The sequence below is a fragment of the Desmodus rotundus genome, chromosome 5 (assembly GCF_022682495.2).
Source record: "Desmodus rotundus isolate HL8 chromosome 5, HLdesRot8A.1, whole genome shotgun sequence".
NCBI lineage: Eukaryota > Metazoa > Chordata > Mammalia > Chiroptera > Phyllostomidae > Desmodus > Desmodus rotundus.
In genome coordinates, this window is record NC_071391.1 from 111,238,769 (window position 1) to 111,260,181 (window position 21,413).

At 43.9% G+C, this 21,413-nt stretch overlaps 2 protein-coding genes across 6 annotated transcripts in view; one reads left to right on the forward strand and one right to left on the reverse strand.

The window, feature by feature from the left end:
• The window catches only part of CTNNA2 (catenin alpha 2), a 1,072,448-nt gene that overhangs the window by 337,860 nt on the left and 713,175 nt on the right, over positions 1–21,413 (reverse strand). The gene's annotated exons all lie outside the window — the stretch shown is intronic.
• LRRTM1 (leucine rich repeat transmembrane neuronal 1) lies at positions 11,951–14,821 on the forward strand. 2 transcript variants are annotated; one of them, XM_024558498.2, is made up of 2 exons: positions 11,951–12,551; positions 12,827–14,821. In XM_024558498.2, the coding sequence occupies exon 2, from the start codon at positions 12,886–12,888 to the stop codon at positions 14,452–14,454; it is 1,569 nt and encodes a 522-aa protein (XP_024414266.1). In that variant the 5' UTR covers positions 11,951–12,551; positions 12,827–12,885; the 3' UTR covers positions 14,455–14,821. The 2 variants fall into 2 exon arrangements, with proteins under 2 accessions (XP_024414266.1, XP_045049765.1); XM_045193830.2 differs by having other exon boundaries at positions 12,027–12,555.

Here is a 21,413-nt window from a genome sequence, read left to right on the forward strand (position 1 = left end):
CTTGATTTCCTCACATATATTGGGGTAATGATAGAATCTCATAGAACTGTCAAGAAATCAATGGAATTAATATATCAAAGTGCTTCAGTTTAGTGCCTGAGATGGAGTAAGTCAGTCTCTAAGGTTTGATGGAGCTATCACTCTATCAGGTTTGATGGAGCTGATGAGGATGCTGGTGAACATTTGTGAAGTGCAGGTTTATAAAAAGGTGCATTGACCCTTTAAGGAAGTGCATCTTCTGTTCAAAACGCTCCTTAATCCTGCATGCTAGTCATTTCACAATCCCTTGAACATGGGCTTGTTTTGTCCTTAGAACCTTGGCACTTGATATTCTGTCTGCTTCTGGAGCTCTAAGTGGCTGCCTCATACTTATTATTCAGGTTTCAACTCAAATGTCACCTCTTGAAGGAAGCCTTGCCTAACCTGAAGTAAAGTAGGCCCCGCCCCTTAATTTCTCTCTGCTGCATGGTTCTATTTTAACTTTCCCTAGTGTATTTGTATCCAAAAATTATTTACCTGTTTGCTTACAAGGTACTGAGTCTTCCTCACCACTAAATACCCAGACCTAGAATACGCTGGATATGTTAAATGCTCACCAGATATCTGTTAACTACTTACTGGTCAACTGACTGACAAGAACAGAGCCCCAGTGTATAAACATTTAAAATAGTATTCAATGCTTCAAAAAACAAGTTATCCCATTCCAGAAAGAAAACACTCAAAGCAATCTTCACAGAGAATAACAGCATTAGGCTTTCATGCTCGCTCTTTCTTTCTTCTTCTTCTTCTTCTCCTCTTTTTTTTTTTTTTTTGTAGTCTTGAAGTAAAAAGCAAACTAGTGGCAGACACTGGATGTTGTGACCAGGTTCCTTCTCATAAGCTACAAGTCTTTAGATGCCACTTGTTAGTCCTCAGCCTGGTGAAATAAACTTTTATTGTCAAAAGTTCATGCTCCCTTCCCTTCTCAGTCCTGAAATGAAGCAAATTTAACAAACTGTAATACACTTGTACTTCATATGGGTTTAGACCATGGCCTGCACACACTAGATGCTTAATAAGTCTTCTGGTCTTATTACATGTATAAGGGACACACCCACATCCTAGAGATGTTTAACATGTGGTCTACAGACTGAAGAGTAAATCTTTCAACCTTCAGAAAACCAAGGTCCAGTTAAGTAAGCAATTGTTCAGCAATGTAAAAGGTCAGCTAGTAGAAACTAGCTATTTCTACTTTAAACTCTGTCTTATCTTCTAAATGGTGCTTCCTAGTTAAATTCAATAATTTTTAAATATTTATGTACTGCAATTTTAAATTTCTATTTTTATAGTCAAAGGACAATTGAGCGGAAAAATGTTATACCTTCTCTTTCTCTAGCTATTCATGCTGAGAAGCAACCTGTTTTACTGCTGAAACCTGTGTTTGTTCTGTTTCAATTGTGCTGAAGGAAACAGTTCTGGCACCTTTAAAAATCAAAGATCTATCACTCTACAGGAAAACATAGCAACCTAGGAAAGGGAATTATGAGAATTAGAAAAAAAGATACTGTGCTTCTAAAACCTTTCTGAGCTTATGAATCACCTGTGGACCGTGTAGAAATGCAGACTTTGAGTCAGTATATCGCAGGTGGAGCCTGGCACCCTGAGTTTCTAACAAGCTCTGGTTGGCTTCACAGAACAAGTAACCCTTCCCGCTGCTGGTCCACGGTGTTTACGGGCCACCCTGTTTGGGCCATATGGCTGGAGAAATAAAAATCACTTAAGAGCATTTAGTACTTAAAGTTATGGTAACATTAAGCCATTACTACTTTATTTAACCTGCAAAAATGACCATAAATTCTTCCCTTCCCATCCAGAAAATGGAGCTTGTTTTTCTGCTCCTTGAGTTAGGGTGACCATGTGATTCACTTTGGCCACCAGACAACAGCAATTTGCTACAAGGTGAGACTTGAAAAGTTTTTGTATGCTAGAAGTTGCTCTGTTTTGCTGCTCTTGGAAACCTGCAATGACCACGCAATTGTGCCCAGGCTGGCTGGCTGGAGGAAGAAAGGCCACATGCAAGCCTACAGCCTGCCAATTGCCATCCCAAGAGTGAAGCCACCCTAGGTTATCCAGTCTTCAGCTAATTCTCTAATTGGCCACATCATTAGAGCGAACATAGTCAACCTGGCCCATACAGAGAATCTCTGAAAGCCAACACACAGAACCATGAACTAAATAAAATGATTGTTGTTTTAACCACCAAGTTTTGTTCGTTTGCTTACACAGAGTCTACTGTAGAAACTAATACTTAAAGAAACAGCAGTTGGAGTTTAGTTACAGACACACAACACTATTTGTGCTTATGATTATTTTTTCTTCCTGTCTTCAATCTATGTGGTATAATTTTGGCCTCATAAGATAGAAATTGATATAAGTAGTTAATGCAACAGAATTTGAAATACTTTTCTAATTAAATGTATTTATGTGTTACTTTACTATGTTGAATAGTTCTGCTAAGAGTTAAGCCACATGCCCCGGTCACACAGCTTGTACACGGCAGAATAATTTTTAGCCTAATATAGAGTCAGACATTTCAAAAGTTCTTTTCAGTAAGTGAGTCAATGTCTCAGATTCTTCTGCTAAAATGCAAATACAGAATTTCATTCTGAAAGACTTGATTTCCACTTATCATTTTCATTCATGTTTGAGGCAATGCAAGGCCCATCCACAAAGGAAGAATCTTACACTGATCTGAGATGCTAATGACAAACCCTTTTGGGGGAAGGATACACCCGACATCAGCCAGTCGCTGATGCGGCCCTTCGATTGGCAGCTCCATCGCTGCACTTGTCCTTTGCTGGTCGACACATTGTTGGGCACTCTCCCCCATTGTTTGTGATCCTTGACCATCTGGGCTCCTCTCACACTTGTCATTCTCAACCACATTTTTTCCTGTTTCACGGCCACATGACATACATATTGATTACAGTCTCTTGGCCATGCCATATATTAAACAGTGGACAAGAGCAGGTTTCTCAATTTTCTTTTAAACTGTCCTTATTGAGACAACCTCTACCTCTACTGCCCCCTCCTAATTCTTCCATGTTCAGAATCATCACTACCAAAGGCTTTGCAAACTGGTATTCCACAAGCTGAATAAAGTCTGTAGTATTACATGCTTTTTAATAGAATAGAATTCTTAAAAATCACAGACTGAATCCTTTGAGGAAAACATGCACTCTGTAGGTAGCACTAGCCCTATCACTCCCTGGTCTCCAGCTGCTTTCCACATCCGCGGGACCTTGATGGACTGAGGAGGCTTCTGGTCCTAGGTCAGCTGTATTCTAATCTTTCTCTTCGGGAGTCTGCACATACTGCCACCACTGTAACCCCGCCGAGTGCGTTCCAGAGATCCGTAAACTCTATGTCCCGCTGTGACCTCTATCCCTATCTCCATCTGTTTATTCTTAGCTCTAAACGTCAGAGTGTACTTTCACCTCATACTCTGTCTTGCCTCTCATCTACCCTAGATCAAGCCATTCTATTGAAGTCATAATAAATTTTTATTTTTTCCTTAAAGTACCATTTAAAAACTGTCAGTCCCACTACAAAGTGATCAGTGTACCTGTCCTGTCCTGTCCATTTCTAATGTTTATATAGCCAGTCTCACATTGGGGCAGACATGGTGGCTTCGCAACCACACTCCTTGCTTTCAGTATCCTTTTCCCTTCCTTCATATTCAAGGTTATCATCAGAATTATATTCCTTGCACCCACATTTTGGAAATTATAATCTAGGTTGAAAGTCTACCCAATCTGGCACTAAGCTAACACTCCCTTTTCATCTCTCCTCCTCCTTCTCCCTCTCATACCTGTGTGTCGCACATCCTAAGCATCTCATAGGCCTCTGCATTTTTTTCAGACTTTGTCTACTGAACAGAGTGGCCTTCCCCTGTCCATCTGGTCAGCTCCTCCTCCTTCTACCCATCTCCTCTCACTGGCCTTGCTCAATTCACTAGAGGAATTTTTCCAAACACAGCTTTGTTTACATTTCTGCCACAGCAGGGATCATGCTGTTTGGTTACTCATCACCTCCCCTCCAGATCTAAGAACACTGAAGGCAGACACCACATTTTATCTAATTCTATCTTATCAGCTAAGCCTCCATGTAATATACACTAACACAAACAAATAAGAATAGCAATGGCCATTTATGCTAAATAATTAAAAAGACTTTCTCAAGGTGCCTTGGAAGATTAAGAAGTGATTCCAGAGAATGGGAGATGATTTGAATAAACAGATAAATGCATCCAACTGGGCAGGTTAATTCACCACAGAAGGCTCGTTGCTTAGGGATGGTGAGGAATTTTCTAAGCAAAATAAATCTGTGAAAGGAGACCACATATAAATGGCATTAATCTTTGTGACTTCAACTTCAAAAGGTTGGACCTTCCTGGGTTAATATGTTGTACTTTTATGTTCAAATAAAATAGAAATTTTTATATTTAACTCAGATTCTCTAGGTTATTGATTAGGTAAGACTTCAAACCAGTTAATAAACTCAATTCAGTAAGAATCTCTGTGAACCCAGAACAGCACCAGATAGCACAATGAAGAAAGTGGGTATGTTTACCTGTGCTATGTGACAATCCTATGCTCTGTATATATAGTCTTTCATATGTGATCTTATTCCACACCTTTAAAGGTAGATATTAGAGGGTCTTAAAAGTGGGAAAATAACAAGTCTGTCCTCAGGGAATTTCATTTTATCTGTGAGAAAGGAATTAGCAACATCTTGAAAATTCTCTAAAATAAGATGATTAAATGTCAAAATATATCAGAGATAGAATTTACCACAGAACTAAATTGGTCCAATTATTTGTAGCTGGGATAAGGAGGTGAGTCTGTCTAATACCAAACAGAAGAACTGTAGTTGTCCAGCTAGCCTCAAAAATTTCGGAGTCATGACAGAAAGAATGAAAAAAAGAGAGAGAGAGAGGGAGGGAGGGAGAGAAAAGAAAGAAAGAAAAGAAAGAAAGAAAGAAAAAGAGAGTGAGAGAGAGAGAGAAGGAAGGAAGGAAGGGAGGGAGGGAGGGAGGGAGGGAGGGGGAAGGGGGAAGGGGGAAGGAAGGTAGAAAACAAAGGAAAAACAAAAAAGCAGGTTCTTGCACTAGCATATTGCTATGGTGCTTAAAGTCCAAACCTTAGAATCACTTCTTGACGCAGTGAGAAGCCAAAATAAAGTTAAATGTACTACATTTAAATAAATGTTTCCAAAGTTGTGCTGGTACATTATTTTGGTGTTTATAGGTGTCCCAAATAAGTGGGTGAAACCATGAAAAAAAAAACATGAAAAACAAGATTTGTTGTAATTGAGATAGACAGTGTACTGTGAATATCAAAGAACAGAGCAAAGTCTGTGCAGTTCCCAAATATATTTAAACAGAGCATCTTAAGTCACACCACATTAAACTATTTTCAGATATTAATATCTTTGTGAAAACAATATGGCTGGTATGCCACTTAATAAGATGCAGGAATGAAATGCTCATAAACTCCCAGGAGAAACAATGAGGACCTCAAAGGGCAACCCTCCATCTGCAGTGGGGACTGCCTATAAAGGAAGGAGTGAGACAATGGGAATGTGAAGGCGGGGTGGTTCCAAGGCACCAAAAGCAGGTTCAGGCAGGGATCTCCATCAGTACCTGAGCCAGACGAAGAAGAGAGAACCAAAAGATGTTTCCATTAGTGATGTGGTGGAGATTATCAAGGAGAGAAAGCAGCATAAAAGCTGCTGAGGGTAAACTTTCAGAAGGGCAGTTTGGCACATTCTGTATTGAAAGTCCCCATCCTTTGAACTCCACTTACACTTCTAAAATGAAAATTTAAGGATATACTTTCCCACACATGCAAAGCTTTATGTCCTGGTCCATTGAGGCTGCTGTAACAAACTACTGTAGACTGGTGACTTGAATAATAAACATTTATTTTTCACAGTTCTGGAGACTGGGAAGTCTAAAATCAAAGCACCTGTGGATTTGGTGTCTGGCAAGGACCTCCTTCAAAGTGCATACCCAGCCCTCCTCCTACTATGTCCCCCATGGCAGAAGGAGCCCGCGAGCTCTCTGCAGCCTCTTTTATAAGGACACTACAACCATTCTTGTGGGCTCCACTCTCATGACCTCATTGCCTGTACAGGCTCCGTCTCCAAATGCCATCACACTGGGCACTGGGTTTTAATATACGCATTTGGGGGGTGACACAAGTCTTCAGCCCATAGCAGTATTTGTATAAGATGTTCATCATCACCATTTTATAATAGCTAACATAGAGAAACAACCTAATTGATTAACAAGTGGGGATGAGTGAAATAAATAAAATAGAATGGTTTGCAGCCATGAAGGTGATCCTATCCATTTGTATTCTTGATATGGGAAAATATCAACAGTGAAAAAATAGCTACAAAGTAATATGTATAATGGTATCAGATTTTTAGAAAATATAAATATATGTGAAATAGATAAACTCTAAAACATTTTTTCTCTTGGTGGTTGAATTTGAGGTGACTTAATCTGCATTTTTAATTTCTGATTTTTTTCATTTTTCTATAATAAAAAGGTAAAACTTGAATGTGCATGAGAAATACATATAAATTGGCAGTGGTAATAAAACTGGGGAGTAACCTAAGCTGAAGGATGCCTAAAGCTTACACACACAACAGCTCTACACACCCTGCTGTTCCAGTGAGAAAACCAATTTATTTAGAGTCCTACTAAGTGATGGGTAGTGTGATAGATGTAGACTTTGTAATCTGTGTTTGAAATCTAATAGGAGAGAGAACAAGATTTAGAAGGTGTTTTGTCCAAATTCTACCACCAACCGTGGGTAGATCAATTGACACTTCTGGCTCTTAAATTTCTCAATTATCAAACTAGAGAATCAGTGGTACATAGACTACTTTTCCAGGTTATATTTTGTTAATGCTTCAAAAGAATGTTTCTCAGATTTTAATTTTAACCTGGGGCTAATGGTAAAAAGATTTTATATGGGGGGGGCGGCCCAAGATTCCATGTTTCTAACTTGCTCTAAGGCTGCTAGTCCCAGGCTTACACTTTTGAGTCACAAGACACTAATAATATACATGATCTCATTGAATTTCCCCAAGATTCCTTTAAGATAGCTATCCTTAGCCCTGCTTCACTGATGATGATGTGATGATGGTTGTAAGATCCAACCAATAGAAAATGTCAAAGCAGGAATCCTACTTAAGACCTTTTAACTTCTACTCTCCACGGTGTTAATGTACATCGAGTTCTAAAACACCGGAAGTAGAAATTATTGTCATGCTCCTGTAAAGTGAACAGGAGCAGAAACGTGATTGGTAAAGGAAAGCTGCTAACGGAGCTGAGACAAATGATAGATCACTTTATATAAGGAACAGTTAAGAAGTCTTGGGGGAATTCACCACCAACCTTGAAGCATAGCTACAATGAAGGTAAGCCATGATGGAGAGGGGATAGCCAGAAGCGCAGTATAACACGACACCATCAGAGCATAAGGCAGTGCAGAGGGAATTTGCACGGCGGTGCCCAGGAGAGCAGGAGAGGCCTCATGAACTAACCCAGGCATTTATTATGAGAGTCAAAGATAACTCTAAGGTGTTGAGCCTTGGAAACTAGAGGAATATCTGAAACTAAAAAAATTAGTATACCATTGCGAGGCCTTTACCAACTTCCTCTTCCCGGCACAGAGATTCCATGTGTCCCTGTCTACCTTCTCCAAGGGAATTAATCTCTTCATCATAATAGAAGCATTCCAGTCCCCATACTTGTACTTACACCTCCACAGTGTCCATCCCTCCTGTCATTGCACCTACATCTTTAGTCCTTAAAACTACTTCCCAAACTCTTTTCTTCAATGAAGACCTTTCCTGTCTATTTCCTTCAACTAAGCCTTTTAGCCCTGGTCCCATATGACCTGTTTGTGAGCTCCTCTCATTTGTATGTTCTGGAGGCATTTACTCTCGAACACTGAGCAATGTATAGATAAGATTATTAGCAAAGTCCCTCTATGTCTAACTCACTTTCCTACTTACTGTTCCTGGATGAAAGCAACGAGTCTTTGCATTTCTTCCATTTACTTCCATTGCTCACATTATGCATTGCATATGATAGGTGCTTCTTCAGTGCTATCCGCATTATTGCCTTGTTTTAAGAGAAGGATAAAGTTTATTAAGAAAAATTTAGCTTCCCTTTTTTACTTGATTCTCCTCACTAGACCTCCAGAGAGAAGCCATAGGTCCCTCACCCTCTCCCCCTCAACCCTCACCCCTTGCATCTTCAGAGGCACTGTATAAATGCTGGCTGGGCTGTATGCTGTGTGCCCACAAAAACAACAGAGGTGATTCTCTCCTTTTGAAATTGTGACTACCCTCCTCCTCCTTTTCCTCTAAGTGTTTCCTTCTAAAGAAAAGCCATGGTTCACTGCTACTAAAAATTAAAGACAGAAGCATAAAGATCAAGGTCCATGCTGGTGCAAGCGGTGACAGAACATTAAAATTATGGCTCGAACACTTCCCAAGACAAGTAATGGAAAGCCCAGCCCCAGAATGCATGCTCCTTTCAGAGTTTTTTCACCTGCATCCCTTGCAGGTTCACAAACTATTTTGACTAAAATGAACAATTGGAGGTGGCTGTCAGTTGAGATAATATGTGAGTGACAAGACATATCAAAAAAAAAATTGTATGTGCCCATCCTCTACCTCTCCTACCCCACCATGAAGTGCCAAGAAAAAGCAGGAGGGTTTATTCATGCAAAGGTGAATTTGTAAGTTTTAGAAGAGGAGGAATTAATCACCCTGTCTCCTTCAAGCTCTAATGCGTCTGGCCACTCCAGATGCACCAAGGATGCACCAAGGATGCTCTTCTACCTCCTCATGCTCCAGATCATGTTTTGGCAATCAGATTCACACTTTATGTACCTCAGAGTCCCTTCCTATTTGCTGAATCCACATTTTCAAGACTCTTATCCTTTCTTACCCCAGTCACCAATCACATGTTGGCCTGCTAGCCTGGGGTGGTTTCCCTGATGCCCAGCTACTGTGGGGGCTCAGCAAGGCAGACTCAAGCTCCTTCCCTACACAAATACGAAAAATGGAAATGGTGGTCTCAAAGCTTATAAAGTACCTTTCATCAGCATCTAACACTAAAAGAGAGACATGTATGGATAGAAGCCTGTGGTTAGTCCAAAAGAAGAGCTTGATCAAGTACACACACATCATACATTATACAACGTACAGCCACATTATAACCTGAATCAGATGTTCTTACAAGACAGGTAAAGAAAGATGAAAGATCAAACATAAGAAAAATCAGAACTGTAGGTGAGTTCTTTTCTTCTCTTTTCTTTAAAAAAGAAATTTTTGTGTGCTGGACCCTAAGAAGCATGACACTAAAACTCATGAAAAACAGCCATATCAGCTTGCTGTGAGGACTCAAAAGTTGTCATTTCTCTACTCAACTTTGCTGAAACAGTTGATTCATGTTGTTCTTATTTAACCTAATTTGCATTGATTTAATCAGTGCTGGTATGCTTTAAATACATAATAAATTGGGATTCTGCAACTTAGATGACTTAGAATAACTAAATTTCAATAAAGCTCATTTCAATCTGTTAATGTATACAGCTCTGCCAAGGGGTTTAAAATGGTAGAAAAGATGCAAACTTGCCACATTAGAGGTGGGGAAGGTTTAAACATATCATGCAGAAATAATATGCAGCAAAATAATTTGAAAAGATAGATATCTCTTAATTACAGCCTCAACATATCCTCTATGTTTTGAGTAGCATACTTAGAAGGAAAAAACTCACATAATAATGTATTTAATTTAATTTAATTTTATTCTCTTCCTTCTTGCCAGCACTCAACTTTTTTCTGCCTTTCTATACCAGCTCTACAAATCAAGTGACATCCAAGTGGGGCCTCTTCTTGCCCATTTGGCAGGCTCCATCACCACTTTGCCAAGCTGCCTGCATTGGGAGAATATTCTTCCTAGCAGCCATGGGGATTGGGTGGCTTGTGCTCAGAGTACTTGCTGAATGGCTGGCCGGTGTTTACCCCTGCCTGCCCTCCTCTCCAACCCTTTAGAGTTTATGGCTCAATCAGCCGGCCTGCTGTCAGGAATAACTGTCTTGGCAAGAGGTGAACACACTTGATGGTGGAATTGTTTTTCCGTTAAAGTGTTCCGCAGCCACGTGGAGGTGCCAAGACAAAACCTGCAGGTAACCAGTCCAGAGTTAGGTAGGAAGCAAGAGTGATGGAGATGACAACCATCAAGAATGACAAAGAAAGACGCCCACTTTGGTGTGGGACAGCCAAAAACCCATCCGCACCAGCAACAAGCTGTGAGACCTTGGGTAATCATCTGCTGTCCTGTGCCTCAGTTGCATTACATGCAAAATTAAGGGTTTGATTTTCCAATGTGTTTTCTAGCTCCTAAGACAGTATGTGACTTCTAGGACATTTCAGGCTTGTTTTCCTACCAATGAAATGAGGCATCTCAGGGATGAATGATCAGGGCAGAGCTCTAAATACAGAATAGTGATTCATGCCCCTGTTCATAGGATTTTCCTGAAAAGTCCCACCAGTCTTTGGTGACCATGATTCCACTGGTATCTTCTGTTTGGATGCTAATGAGCAACCCAGTTACTTGCTCAAAGTTGATGCAACGTGGAAGCTTTGGTAATCCAGCTCATTCTTATTAAAGTGAGCACCGCTACATAAAATGCCCACTCATTTTCAGTTCCTGAGAGGCACATGTGATGGGGATTCAAAGAGAGGAGCTGCAGATTCACGTCTGAGTCTCTCTGTCACGTCCTTGGGCATCAGTGTCCAGAAGGTAGGTTTGCCCACACTCACTTCTAGCAGAGTTTCCCTGCCATCTTCTAAAGATTAAAAAAAAATTAAAAAAAAAAAACCAAAACCGAAAAACAGATGGCCAACAGGTCCTTCAAAATAGCAATACAAAACCTAGAGAGAGAGTTCATTATAAGAACCCCATCTATTAATGACTATAAATGAAAATAATCCAGCAAATACTTCTCTTCATTCTTAGGAGGCAATTCAGTAACAGTCTCAAAGTTTAATTAGGGATGTATGTATGGAGGAGGGTAGGCACTGTTCTGGTTTAAACTGCCACTTCCCGGCTCATTCTCTAGCACATTCCCCTGGAATGGGGTGTACTGCAGGGCGCTGTAATCGCCACGAGCAGCCTGCCAGGCACAGCCCTCCCAGTGCGGCGCCATACAGACAGCAGAATCGTTTTTAAATCCACCACAGACCCCACGGGTATGTATGGAGACTGTGGACGCCCCAGCGGGATCTCGGGCAAAACTCCCTGTAAACAGATCTACGTTTCTGCCACTCCGAGTCGCAGAGCACCAGGACCTGGCTGGCTTTGCCAAACCCGTGGAAAGCAGTCCGCTCGCTGCTCACCACCTAAAAGGGCTGACTGACTGCGGAACTCCAGAGCCTAAGGGGGAAAAATCTTAGCCAAGTCTCCCCCGCCCCGCCCCGCCCCCGCAATCATTGCTCTCCTCTACCTTCTCTCAAGTTGCTGCTCCAAAGCAAAGAACCAAATGTTGATTTCTCTACATATCCCTGCGTATCCCTGACACGCAGACAGCTTTAAAGTGGGAGGGAGACTATCCCAAAAAGGGAAGGGGGAGAGAACAGAATAGTTCAATTTACCACTAGGAAATGTCTTGCTGGTGAAGGTGCTGCCCCATACCTCCATCCCAACACCCCCGCCCTTTTTTTTGAAATATAGGCAAAAGGCTGAAAGTGTTTTCCATTCCATCAAAGAACGTACACTACTTTAATGGTTTGGTAAAATGTTGGTTTTATGCCACCCCTTTTCAATCTGCCCACGTCTGAGGTGCTCCGGGAAGACGCACAATCGTGAGCAGCTTACGACACTCAGTGAGCAGTAGGTGCCTGTGCAAGCTCGCGCCGCACACCGCCTGGCGGAGGGAAGGAGCCTGGGCGCCGCTCCCCGCGCCCCGCGCAGCCACCCGCGCCACCTCCGCCCGCGCCTCCCGGCTGCCGGCGGTCCGCAAAGCATGAGCGAGCCCGCTCTCCGCAGCCGCCCCGGGCGCGAATGGCAGGCTGTCTCCGAGGACTAAAAGGTAGCGCTGGTCAGTGGTCCTTTCCAATGACGGACTTTAACCAGACTGTCAAATCCTGGGGAGTCGCAAGCCCCGACTTTGGAGTTTTTTTCCCCACCACGTCACAGTTCGAACTGCAGAGGGAAAGGACAGCAGCAGGAAGGCGAACACCGGGCTCTGGCACGTAGTTGGGAAACTTGCGGGTCCTAGAAGTCGCCTCCCCGCCTCGCCAGCCGCCCCTGCAGCCCCGAGCCGAGCAGCAAAGTGAGACATTGTGCGCCTGCCAGATCCGCTGGCCGCGGACCGGGGCTGCCTCGGAAACACAGAGGGGTCTTCTCTCGCCCTGCATATAATTAGCCTGCACACAAAGGGAGCAGCTGAATGGAGGTTGTCACTCTCTGGAAAAGGGTGGGTAAGACACTTTTTAATTAAATTCTTTCCCGAAGATTTTTTTTTTCCCTCCCTTTTCTTTGCTGCAGCATCTAACATGGACCAAATCACCATCTCTTTGATCTTTCCGTGGCTGTGAACTTTCTATGCTGCCCAGCTTTCTGCATGCTTAGAGGTGAACGTGTGGCTTTGGGGATGGGGGGGATCCTTCTTTATTTTAATGTATTTATTTGATTTTTGCCCTTTTCTCCCCCTCCCCCGCTTCCTCTCCCTCGGAATAAAATGTGATGTAGATTTCTGACCGAGCGCTTCCAATGGACATTCTCCAGCCTCTCTGGAAAGATTCTCGCTAATGGATTTCCTGCTGCTCGGTCTCTGTCTATACTGGATGCTGAGGAGGCCCTCGGGGGTGGTCTTGTGTCTGCTGGGGGCCTGCTTTCAGATGCTGCCCGCCGCCCCCAGCGGGTGCCCGCAGCTGTGCCGGTGCGAGGGGCGGCTGCTGTACTGCGAGGCGCTCAACCTCACCGAAACGCCCCACAACCTGTCTGGCCTGCTGGGCTTGTCCCTGCGCTACAACAGCCTCTCGGAGCTGCGCGCCGGCCAGTTCACAGGGTTAATGCAGCTCACGTGGCTCTATCTGGATCACAATCACATCTGCTCGGTGCAGGGGGACGCCTTTCAGAAACTGCGCCGAGTTAAGGAACTCACACTGAGTTCCAACCAGATTACCCAACTGGCCAACACCACCTTCCGGCCCATGCCCAACCTGCGCAGCGTGGACCTCTCCTACAACAAGCTGCAGGCGCTGGCGCCCGACCTCTTCCACGGGCTGCGGAAGCTCACCACGCTGCACATGCGAGCCAACGCCATCCAATTCGTGCCCGTGCGCATCTTCCAGGACTGCCGCAGCCTCAAGTTTCTCGACATCGGATACAATCAGCTCAAGAGTCTGGCGCGCAACTCTTTCGCCGGCTTATTCAAGCTCACTGAGCTGCACCTGGAGCACAACGACTTGGTCAAGGTGAACTTCGCCCACTTCCCGCGCCTCATCTCCCTGCATTCGCTCTGCCTGAGGAGGAATAAAGTGGCCATTGTAGTTAGCTCGCTGGACTGGGTTTGGAACCTGGAGAAAATGGACCTGTCGGGCAACGAGATCGAGTACATGGAGCCCCACGTGTTCGAGACCGTGCCGCACCTGCAGTCTCTGCAGCTGGACTCCAACCGCCTCACCTACATCGAGCCCCGGATCCTGAACTCCTGGAAGTCGCTAACGAGCATCACCCTGGCGGGGAACCTATGGGACTGCGGGCGCAACGTGTGCGCCCTGGCCTCCTGGCTCAGCAACTTCCAGGGACGCTACGACGGCAACTTGCAGTGCGCCACCCCGGAGTACGCACAGGGCGAGGACGTCCTCGACGCCGTGTACGCCTTCCACCTGTGCGAGGATGGAGCTGAGCCCACCAGCGACCACCTGCTCTCTGCCGTCACCAACCGCAGTGACCTGGGTCCCCCTGCCAGCCCGGCCACCACACTCACTGACGGCAGGGAGGGGGAGCTCGACGGCACTGCAGAGCCGGCTACTGTGGCACTCCCTGGCGGCGAACACGCCGAGAACGCTGTGCAGATCCACAAGGTAGTCACAGGCACCATGGCCCTCATTTTCTCCTTCCTCATCGTGGTCCTGGTGCTCTATGTGTCTTGGAAGTGTTTCCCTGCTAGCCTCAGGCAGCTCAGACAGTGCTTTGTCACGCAGCGCAGGAAGCAAAAGCAGAAACAGACCATGCATCAGATGGCTGCCATGTCTGCCCAGGAATACTACGTTGATTACAAGCCCAACCATATTGAGGGAGCCCTGGTGATCATCAATGAGTATGGCTCGTGTACCTGCCACCAGCAGCCCGCGAGGGAATGCGAGGTGTGACCGTCCCCGTGGCTCTCACCCGTGCACTACCAAATACGCCTGGGCAGCCGGGGCAGGCCCGCGAGCGCCAGGCTGGGGTCTCCTTGTCTTTGCTCTGATAACTCTCCTTGACTGAAACTGTTAAGGGATCGCTCCCAGAGACTTGACATTTTGGCTTTATTGTGTCTTAAAAAACAAAAACGAAATAAAACAACAAAAATCCACCCCACAACCTTCAGGACAGTCTATCTTAAATTTCATATGAGAACTCCTTCCTCCCTTTGAAGATCTGTCCATATTCAGGAAACTGAGAGTGTAAAAAGGTACCAATCATTGATTTTTTTTTTTTGTAAACTAAAATGTTTAAAATAAAATAGCATTTACAGTTTTTACAGACTGGAGTAATCTAAATGAGTTGTTACCTGTGTTAAAAGAGAAGCAACAGTTAAAATTTCCTTCCTGCTGAGTGTGTGGGGGGATTGGGGGGTGGAGGGATGGAGGCAGGAGGAACAAGGTGGCTAGTAGCCAGAAGGAAGAACCCTAAATTCAGGAGCAAAGTAGTCAGACTCCATTTGAAATATTAAGAAAGACAAACAGAACTTATCAGGTTGATTTTCTCCACATGACCAAGGACTAAAAAAAAGCCAGACCCTTTATATTATTTTTAGGGGGTGCAATGCAATCTGACCACTTTAAAGCAAGTGAAAGGTGGACCAAGTACCGGCTCCGCCTTGAAAGCAGGGATCATTGCAAATGGCTTTTAAAAGGCAGTGCCAGACAGCTTGTCCTATTAACAAGAAACATTGTTTTGGAGTTAATATAACCATCTTTCAAATCAATTCAAAATCTCACTCCCAAATACCACTGGTTCATAATTCTCCCATGCCTTTTGGTCACCAGACTTGGTAGCATCTGTGCCCTTTTCCCTACTCTTCTCTGAAAGAGTGGCCCTCAGTTCCTGCTCTCTATGGTCTGACTGACTGAAGGGAATCAGTTGGAATTCAAACATTTGGTGATGAAAGCTGTGCTTTCTGGAGCACATTGCTAAGATTGCAGCAAGCTGAGGTTGTCAGCAGTGACAGCACACTCCTAGTTACTATGGGGAACAGTCAGGAAATTCCTGCCTCATGATCAGTGCCTACTGGGTAACGCCTTGTAACAGGAGACTTTGGGGGCAGATGTGATGCAGAAGTGATATGTGTGGGGTAGGGTGGTGGTGGTGGGCGGAGAAGATCATCATTTGATCCTGTGTTTGATCAAATGCCTTACTGAAATGGGATCAATTTGTTAATCCAGGACAAAAGCTGCCTCTTCTCAGGTTGCCTTTTTGTGTAATGCTTGCTTTCCCTGTGTTGTTTTACTTTTTTCTGTGTTGGGATCAGCAACTTCCCCTTCCCACTCTTCATAGGTAGGTTTCCAGGTTCACTGTTGAGATTTAGGTTGTTTATTGAAGAGTAGTATCAGTTGGTGGGTGTGGAGAAGGGGGAAGGAAGGAAGAGGAGGACGAGGAAAAGGAGGAGGAAGAGTATGTGTGTGTTGGATGGGAGGGGTCTTTCCTCACTAACAATGTAAGCAAACGTATGACTGAAATAAACTGTCATGGGTGGCAAAGGGTGAACACGAAACCAATGTTGTTCATGTCCAGAAGTCTTTCTCAAACTCAGGTGGCTCACCCTTCTGAATGATCCTACAGAGCATCATTTCCTTTTTCTTTTTCGAGAAATCCAAATAGCAAGAAGAGGGTTGGAAAAACCCAAAATGCAAATGCCACCAGCCACCTAACTAAAGAGGATCAGCTGTTTGAAATGCAGAATGGCATCTCCAGGAGATTTACTTAAACTGAGATCCGGTAGCAGGTTTCTGTTCTACTTAAGGAGAAACCAATATGCCTAACAATATTGCTTCTAACAGCTCCTTTCAAGAGAAATATTTTGCAAATATCTCTAAGATGTTAACCCTTGAGAGACAGCCACAGGCCCCTCCCCAACACAACAGCTTAGGAAATGCTTCTTGCTTTGTTTCTAATTAAAACATGACATTATGACACATACCATGAACCTAACACCCATTTAGACTGGTAATGTTCTCCAAGAGAGGTGTTAGAGAATTTTGAGGAGGGGGTCCTGGATTTGGTCTCAGCACCATCATCTGGGGCTCCTGTTTTAAATAGTGTGTCACCGGGATGGCAGGACTAGCAGGGACAAGGTTGTCTTGGGGATGTGTCTCACATCTAAAGTTAAACCCCACTGAAGAGGCCTCTCTAAAAAAAAAAAAAAAACCTTTTCAGGAGAAAAAAAAATCTCCAAATTGTGACAATTGAAAGAAGTCTGGGATCCCATTGATTTAATCTCCTCATAGGAAAGCTACTGGAACCCAGTGCCAAAAGCTGCTCTGACCTGGTGCATTGAAGGGCTGAGCTGGTGTGCTTGTAGGGAAAGCTCCTACACGTAAAGCCCTCTGGCAAACATCAGAACCACAGGTCCCCCTACCCACTAAAAATATGGATAGTGGAAGCTGCAGAGTTTATCTCCTATACCCAGGGCTTTGTTCCCTTTCTTTCATTCATTCATTCATTCTTCTTCTTTTTCTCAATGTGGCCATGAGAAACAAGTAAGAAAATAATTGTGCTTGGTCTTCTGCTGCTGCTACCCCCACCCCCACCATATGACTAGTTTACACACATGTAGAAGATCTTAAGTCCATGGAAATACAAGGAATGACCACTGTAAAGGGGAATCTGCAATCCGAGACCTGGAGAGCAAACGAGGGCCACAGAAAGCTGTGTTCTTACTTTGCCTGTGTGCATCTGTATGTCTGCGTTGCGTATCTCTGTAGGCAAGCCAGTATGTTACCTACACAAACAGAGGTGTTTAGCTCACCCCGTTCCGTGCCCCTCTAACTCTTGGTCTAGAGAATGGCAAGGGGAGGGAGAAGGCAAGAATAAGGGGAATTGGTAGTTTTAACTAAGGTTTTGAGACACTTGAAATCTTTTCTTTCTCAAATTAATTAATCTTAAAGCTTCAAGAAACTCGCTCTGACCCCTCTAAGCAAACTACTTAGCATTTAAAAGATAATCTCATTTTTAAAGGTGTAAGCATCTCTTTTTTGGTTCTTCCCACAGAGGGTGCTAATCTCATTATCCTGTGCCATCTGAAGAGAGTTTAAGGCCAGGGTTCCTATATCTCCTGGTGATTCAGGACGAATTAACCCTCCATTTGCAGAACCTTCCCAGCTTATTAAAGTTCAGCCATTCTATAGAGGATTTTTTGAATACTTATATAGAAAAAAAGTCTTTTCAAATGACAATTGATGCTCTCACTCTGGTGTTAGCCCTGGTAGAGATTCAGGTGGTCAGAAGGAGCAGGTTAAGTGAAATCCATCCTGTGGCCTTCACTCACAGAAGAGGTGCCCTGACACACAGACTTCAGCCACAAGAGTTGACACCAGCAGTTCCACACACATACTGGGCATCCAGGGCTGAAAAGGTGCCATCACAAAGGAAAAGTTATTCCAGTAATAAGAAAACTTTTAAAAAATCTGTTTTGCATATTTTCCCAAGCTCCTCCAAGTATGGAATGACTACCTTTCTCCCTGCGTGCAGGAGGGCAGACATTTGGTACGATTTAGCATCAACAACACATTTATGTGTACGTATAAGTCATCAGAGGGGCAAACACCGCTTGGTGTTTCTCTCAAGTTTCCTAAGCAACTGCACACAGATCACTGGAGGGTCTCAGGCCACCTGTGTGTTTCTGGGCTATATTGATCGGCTCGTCAGCAAGTTCGGCACCCATTCTGTCTGCCACATAGAAGAGGGCACCGGTGGCTCATGTTTCCTGGTAAAAGGAAAGGCATCAGACACCCCCCTCACAGAGAACATTATCAGAAGACCAGACTTTATATCTGTTTTGGACAAGGGGTATTCTAATGGCTCAGGGTTCTCAAAATAAGCACCACTTTTCTCCTCTGCATAGGTTGTTATGCTGGTTGATTTGGGTTTGTCATTGATGAGATGGCAAGTAACATGAATATGACTGTGAAACAGGTCCCTGAAATGTATTTTGACGGAAGGTTAGGGATCCCTCCCCACACACGTACATATCATAACATAGATATAACCATACACATACATGTTATATAGACGGCTATATCCACATATATATCCACATATATCCACACAAATAAATTAGCACTGGAAATAACTACCCTCCAGTGTTAATTACCCTCCACTTTGCTCCACCATGATCAAACTTTTACTCACGAAAGGACCTGATAAATTCAGTCACAGTTACGGTGGAAAGGATTGAGTGGGCTGAGGGCTGATGGCATTTTCAGGCATTAGTTAATGAGTTGGTAGGTGCTTTGCAGGCTGGGAGATCTGGGCTCCTCGTGCCACAGGAGATATACTCCTGCTCCCTGGTGGTAAGAGCCAGCAGATGGCAATGCTTTCTTTTGAGAGCATGTTCCTAATTAATGAGTTCCACTTCAGGGTTAAGTAATACTTTTTTGTTGTTGTTAAAAAAATGCTCTACTCTGATTTTTTCCCCCAGGAAAACAGGAGGCAAAATTCTTACTCCTGACTGGGCACACTGTCTCTTAGCCCTGCTCAATTGGATACCATTTCTGAAGGTCTTTGGTTTTCCGTTCAAAGAGAAGGGCCTGGCTATTATATTCTTAAGGTTTAGTCAGAGATATAAAAGAGATGGAGGAAATGAATTTATTGAGTGGTTCCTTGGTATAGGAACCATGATGTAGGTTTCAATGTGTGGTGGGAGGTGCCAGGAACCTTATCTTTATATGAGAACCTCAGGTTCAGAGAGGTTGAGTACTTTGTGCCAAGTCACCCGGCTAGTCATTGGGAGCCCTGGTATTCAGTTTGGTGCCCTTTTCACTGCACTCTGCTTCTTCTTTTCTAGAACAGTTGCCCTCTTTTCTCCTTCGCCAGCAAAAAGCCTCGGACTGGCCAGGCCACAGGAAACATGCTCACCAGATTCTTGTTGGATGACATGGGGGCAATGTTTGGATCCTGTAATTCTCATGACTTTATTTTGGCTTCTGGTATTTGGGTAATGTGGCACTCTGGCAAAGAGAGGGGACCCCTCACAGGCTTCCAGAAGCAGACATATCCAGACAGTTATCCATCCCAACCTCTAACCAGAGGATTTTTGACTCAGAAAGTACAAAGTACGGACAACTGTATATGACTGTTGGGGATTTATTCATATTTCCTTGGCCATTAAATAGGCTGTCTCTATGACAAAGTGGTTGTCACCCAGGGTTGTCACCCAGGGTTAGTTGGGTGGCACACCCAACTAACAATTGGTAGTATCTGGAAATACTTTTGATTTTCATGCATGGAGTGGGGTGGATGATGCTACTGGCACTTAGCAGGCAGAAGTCAAGGATCCCTCTAAACACCCCAAGATACAAAGAAAAGACCCCTGCAACAAACAGAATAATCTGGCCCTAAATGTCAAGATCGCTGAGGTTGAGAACCTCTGCTCCATGGTCTAAAGTAAAGAAGCTGTCTAAACCAACACGCTGGGCTCCAGCTTTGCTGGAGATGGCCTTTCTGACCAGCTAGGTTTTGGTTCTCTTAGATCGATTTTCTTTTAATCTTCCTCTCCCTTGCCAGAAAACTGGAAGTCTAAATTAAAAACCCTCAGGTTGGTTGCTCATCAGCAAGAGGACCTGCAGTTAGCACATGCTTCCAAAAGAACATATGGCAAAATTAACTGGGACAAGATTTGTCAGAACCCTCATTTGATCCACTTTTTAATAAAGCAATATCTCATTTAGGTGCAGGAAAAAAATAATGTTAACAGTAGATATTTAATTAACAAGAAGAAAAGTGAGACACTTGATATTTCTTTCAGGAGGTATTCTGAAGACTGAAAAAATTTAGCCAACCTGCTGTGTTTTCTCCTTCTCCCACCAAGCCTCACCCATCTCTGAGATGGGAATGGGCTTCCATTAAAAAAGAAATCAATGTGGTTAGTGGCCCTAACAGGTGTGGCTTAGTTTGGCTGGGTGTTGTCCTACAAAGTGAAAGGTCACTCATTCAATCTCTAGTCAGGGCACATGCCTAGGTTGCGGGTTTGCTCCCTGGCCGGGGCTCTTACAAGAGGCAAACAATCACTGTTTCTTTCTCACATTGATGCTTCTCTCCCTTTCTTTCACCCTCCCTTCGCCTCTCTCTAAAAATAAATAAATAAATAAATAAATAAATAAATAAATAAAATCAGTTTGGTTAGTCTAATGAGTAAGGTGGGCATACTAATCAGGCAAAGAATCGCAGACCTTAGAAACAGGATGGGCTAGAGATGCAAGCATTACAAACTGAAATGTACTGGGGGCCAGAGATGCAACATAGATGAGTGAAGTTCATCAGAACTGGAGAGGGCACTTAAATAAACAAAAGGCAATTCACATTGATGGGTCCGGGTTAATCACAACACTTCTGCAGGTCAGTTCAAGTGTGTGCTCTGGGAGTTCAAGGTCCAGAGCTGAGAAGATGTGGCCATTAAACCTGGGGTTATTACTCACCTGGCTTGGGTTCATCTGATAAGCAACCTACTGCATGGGTTTTCGTCCAGGTATTCCCTAAGAACCCTTCCAGTCCTGGCCTTCTGATGTTACCATTTTTTCCCCCAACAGTAAAACACAAGACACATAAGATTTTCAAGCTAGTGTCATTTAACCAGAAAATTAAAATGCCCCTGCACTCCCATTCCTCAGAAATTCTGCTTCATCAGGCTTCCCAGCAAAGGAATTAGAAAAGGTAGGAAAAAAAAAAAATCACGGAGAGACTGGGCCCCTGAGAGGAGGTGGGCATGCAAAAAAACAAATGAGAAAGTACAGGCATGTGTGGGAAGGAAAATAGGGTTTTTTGAATGTGCAGGAAGAGAGGAAAGGAAATCCTAGAGAGGATACACTCACACTCACCCACGTGTGAGAGCGTGCAGGCACAGGAATGTGCC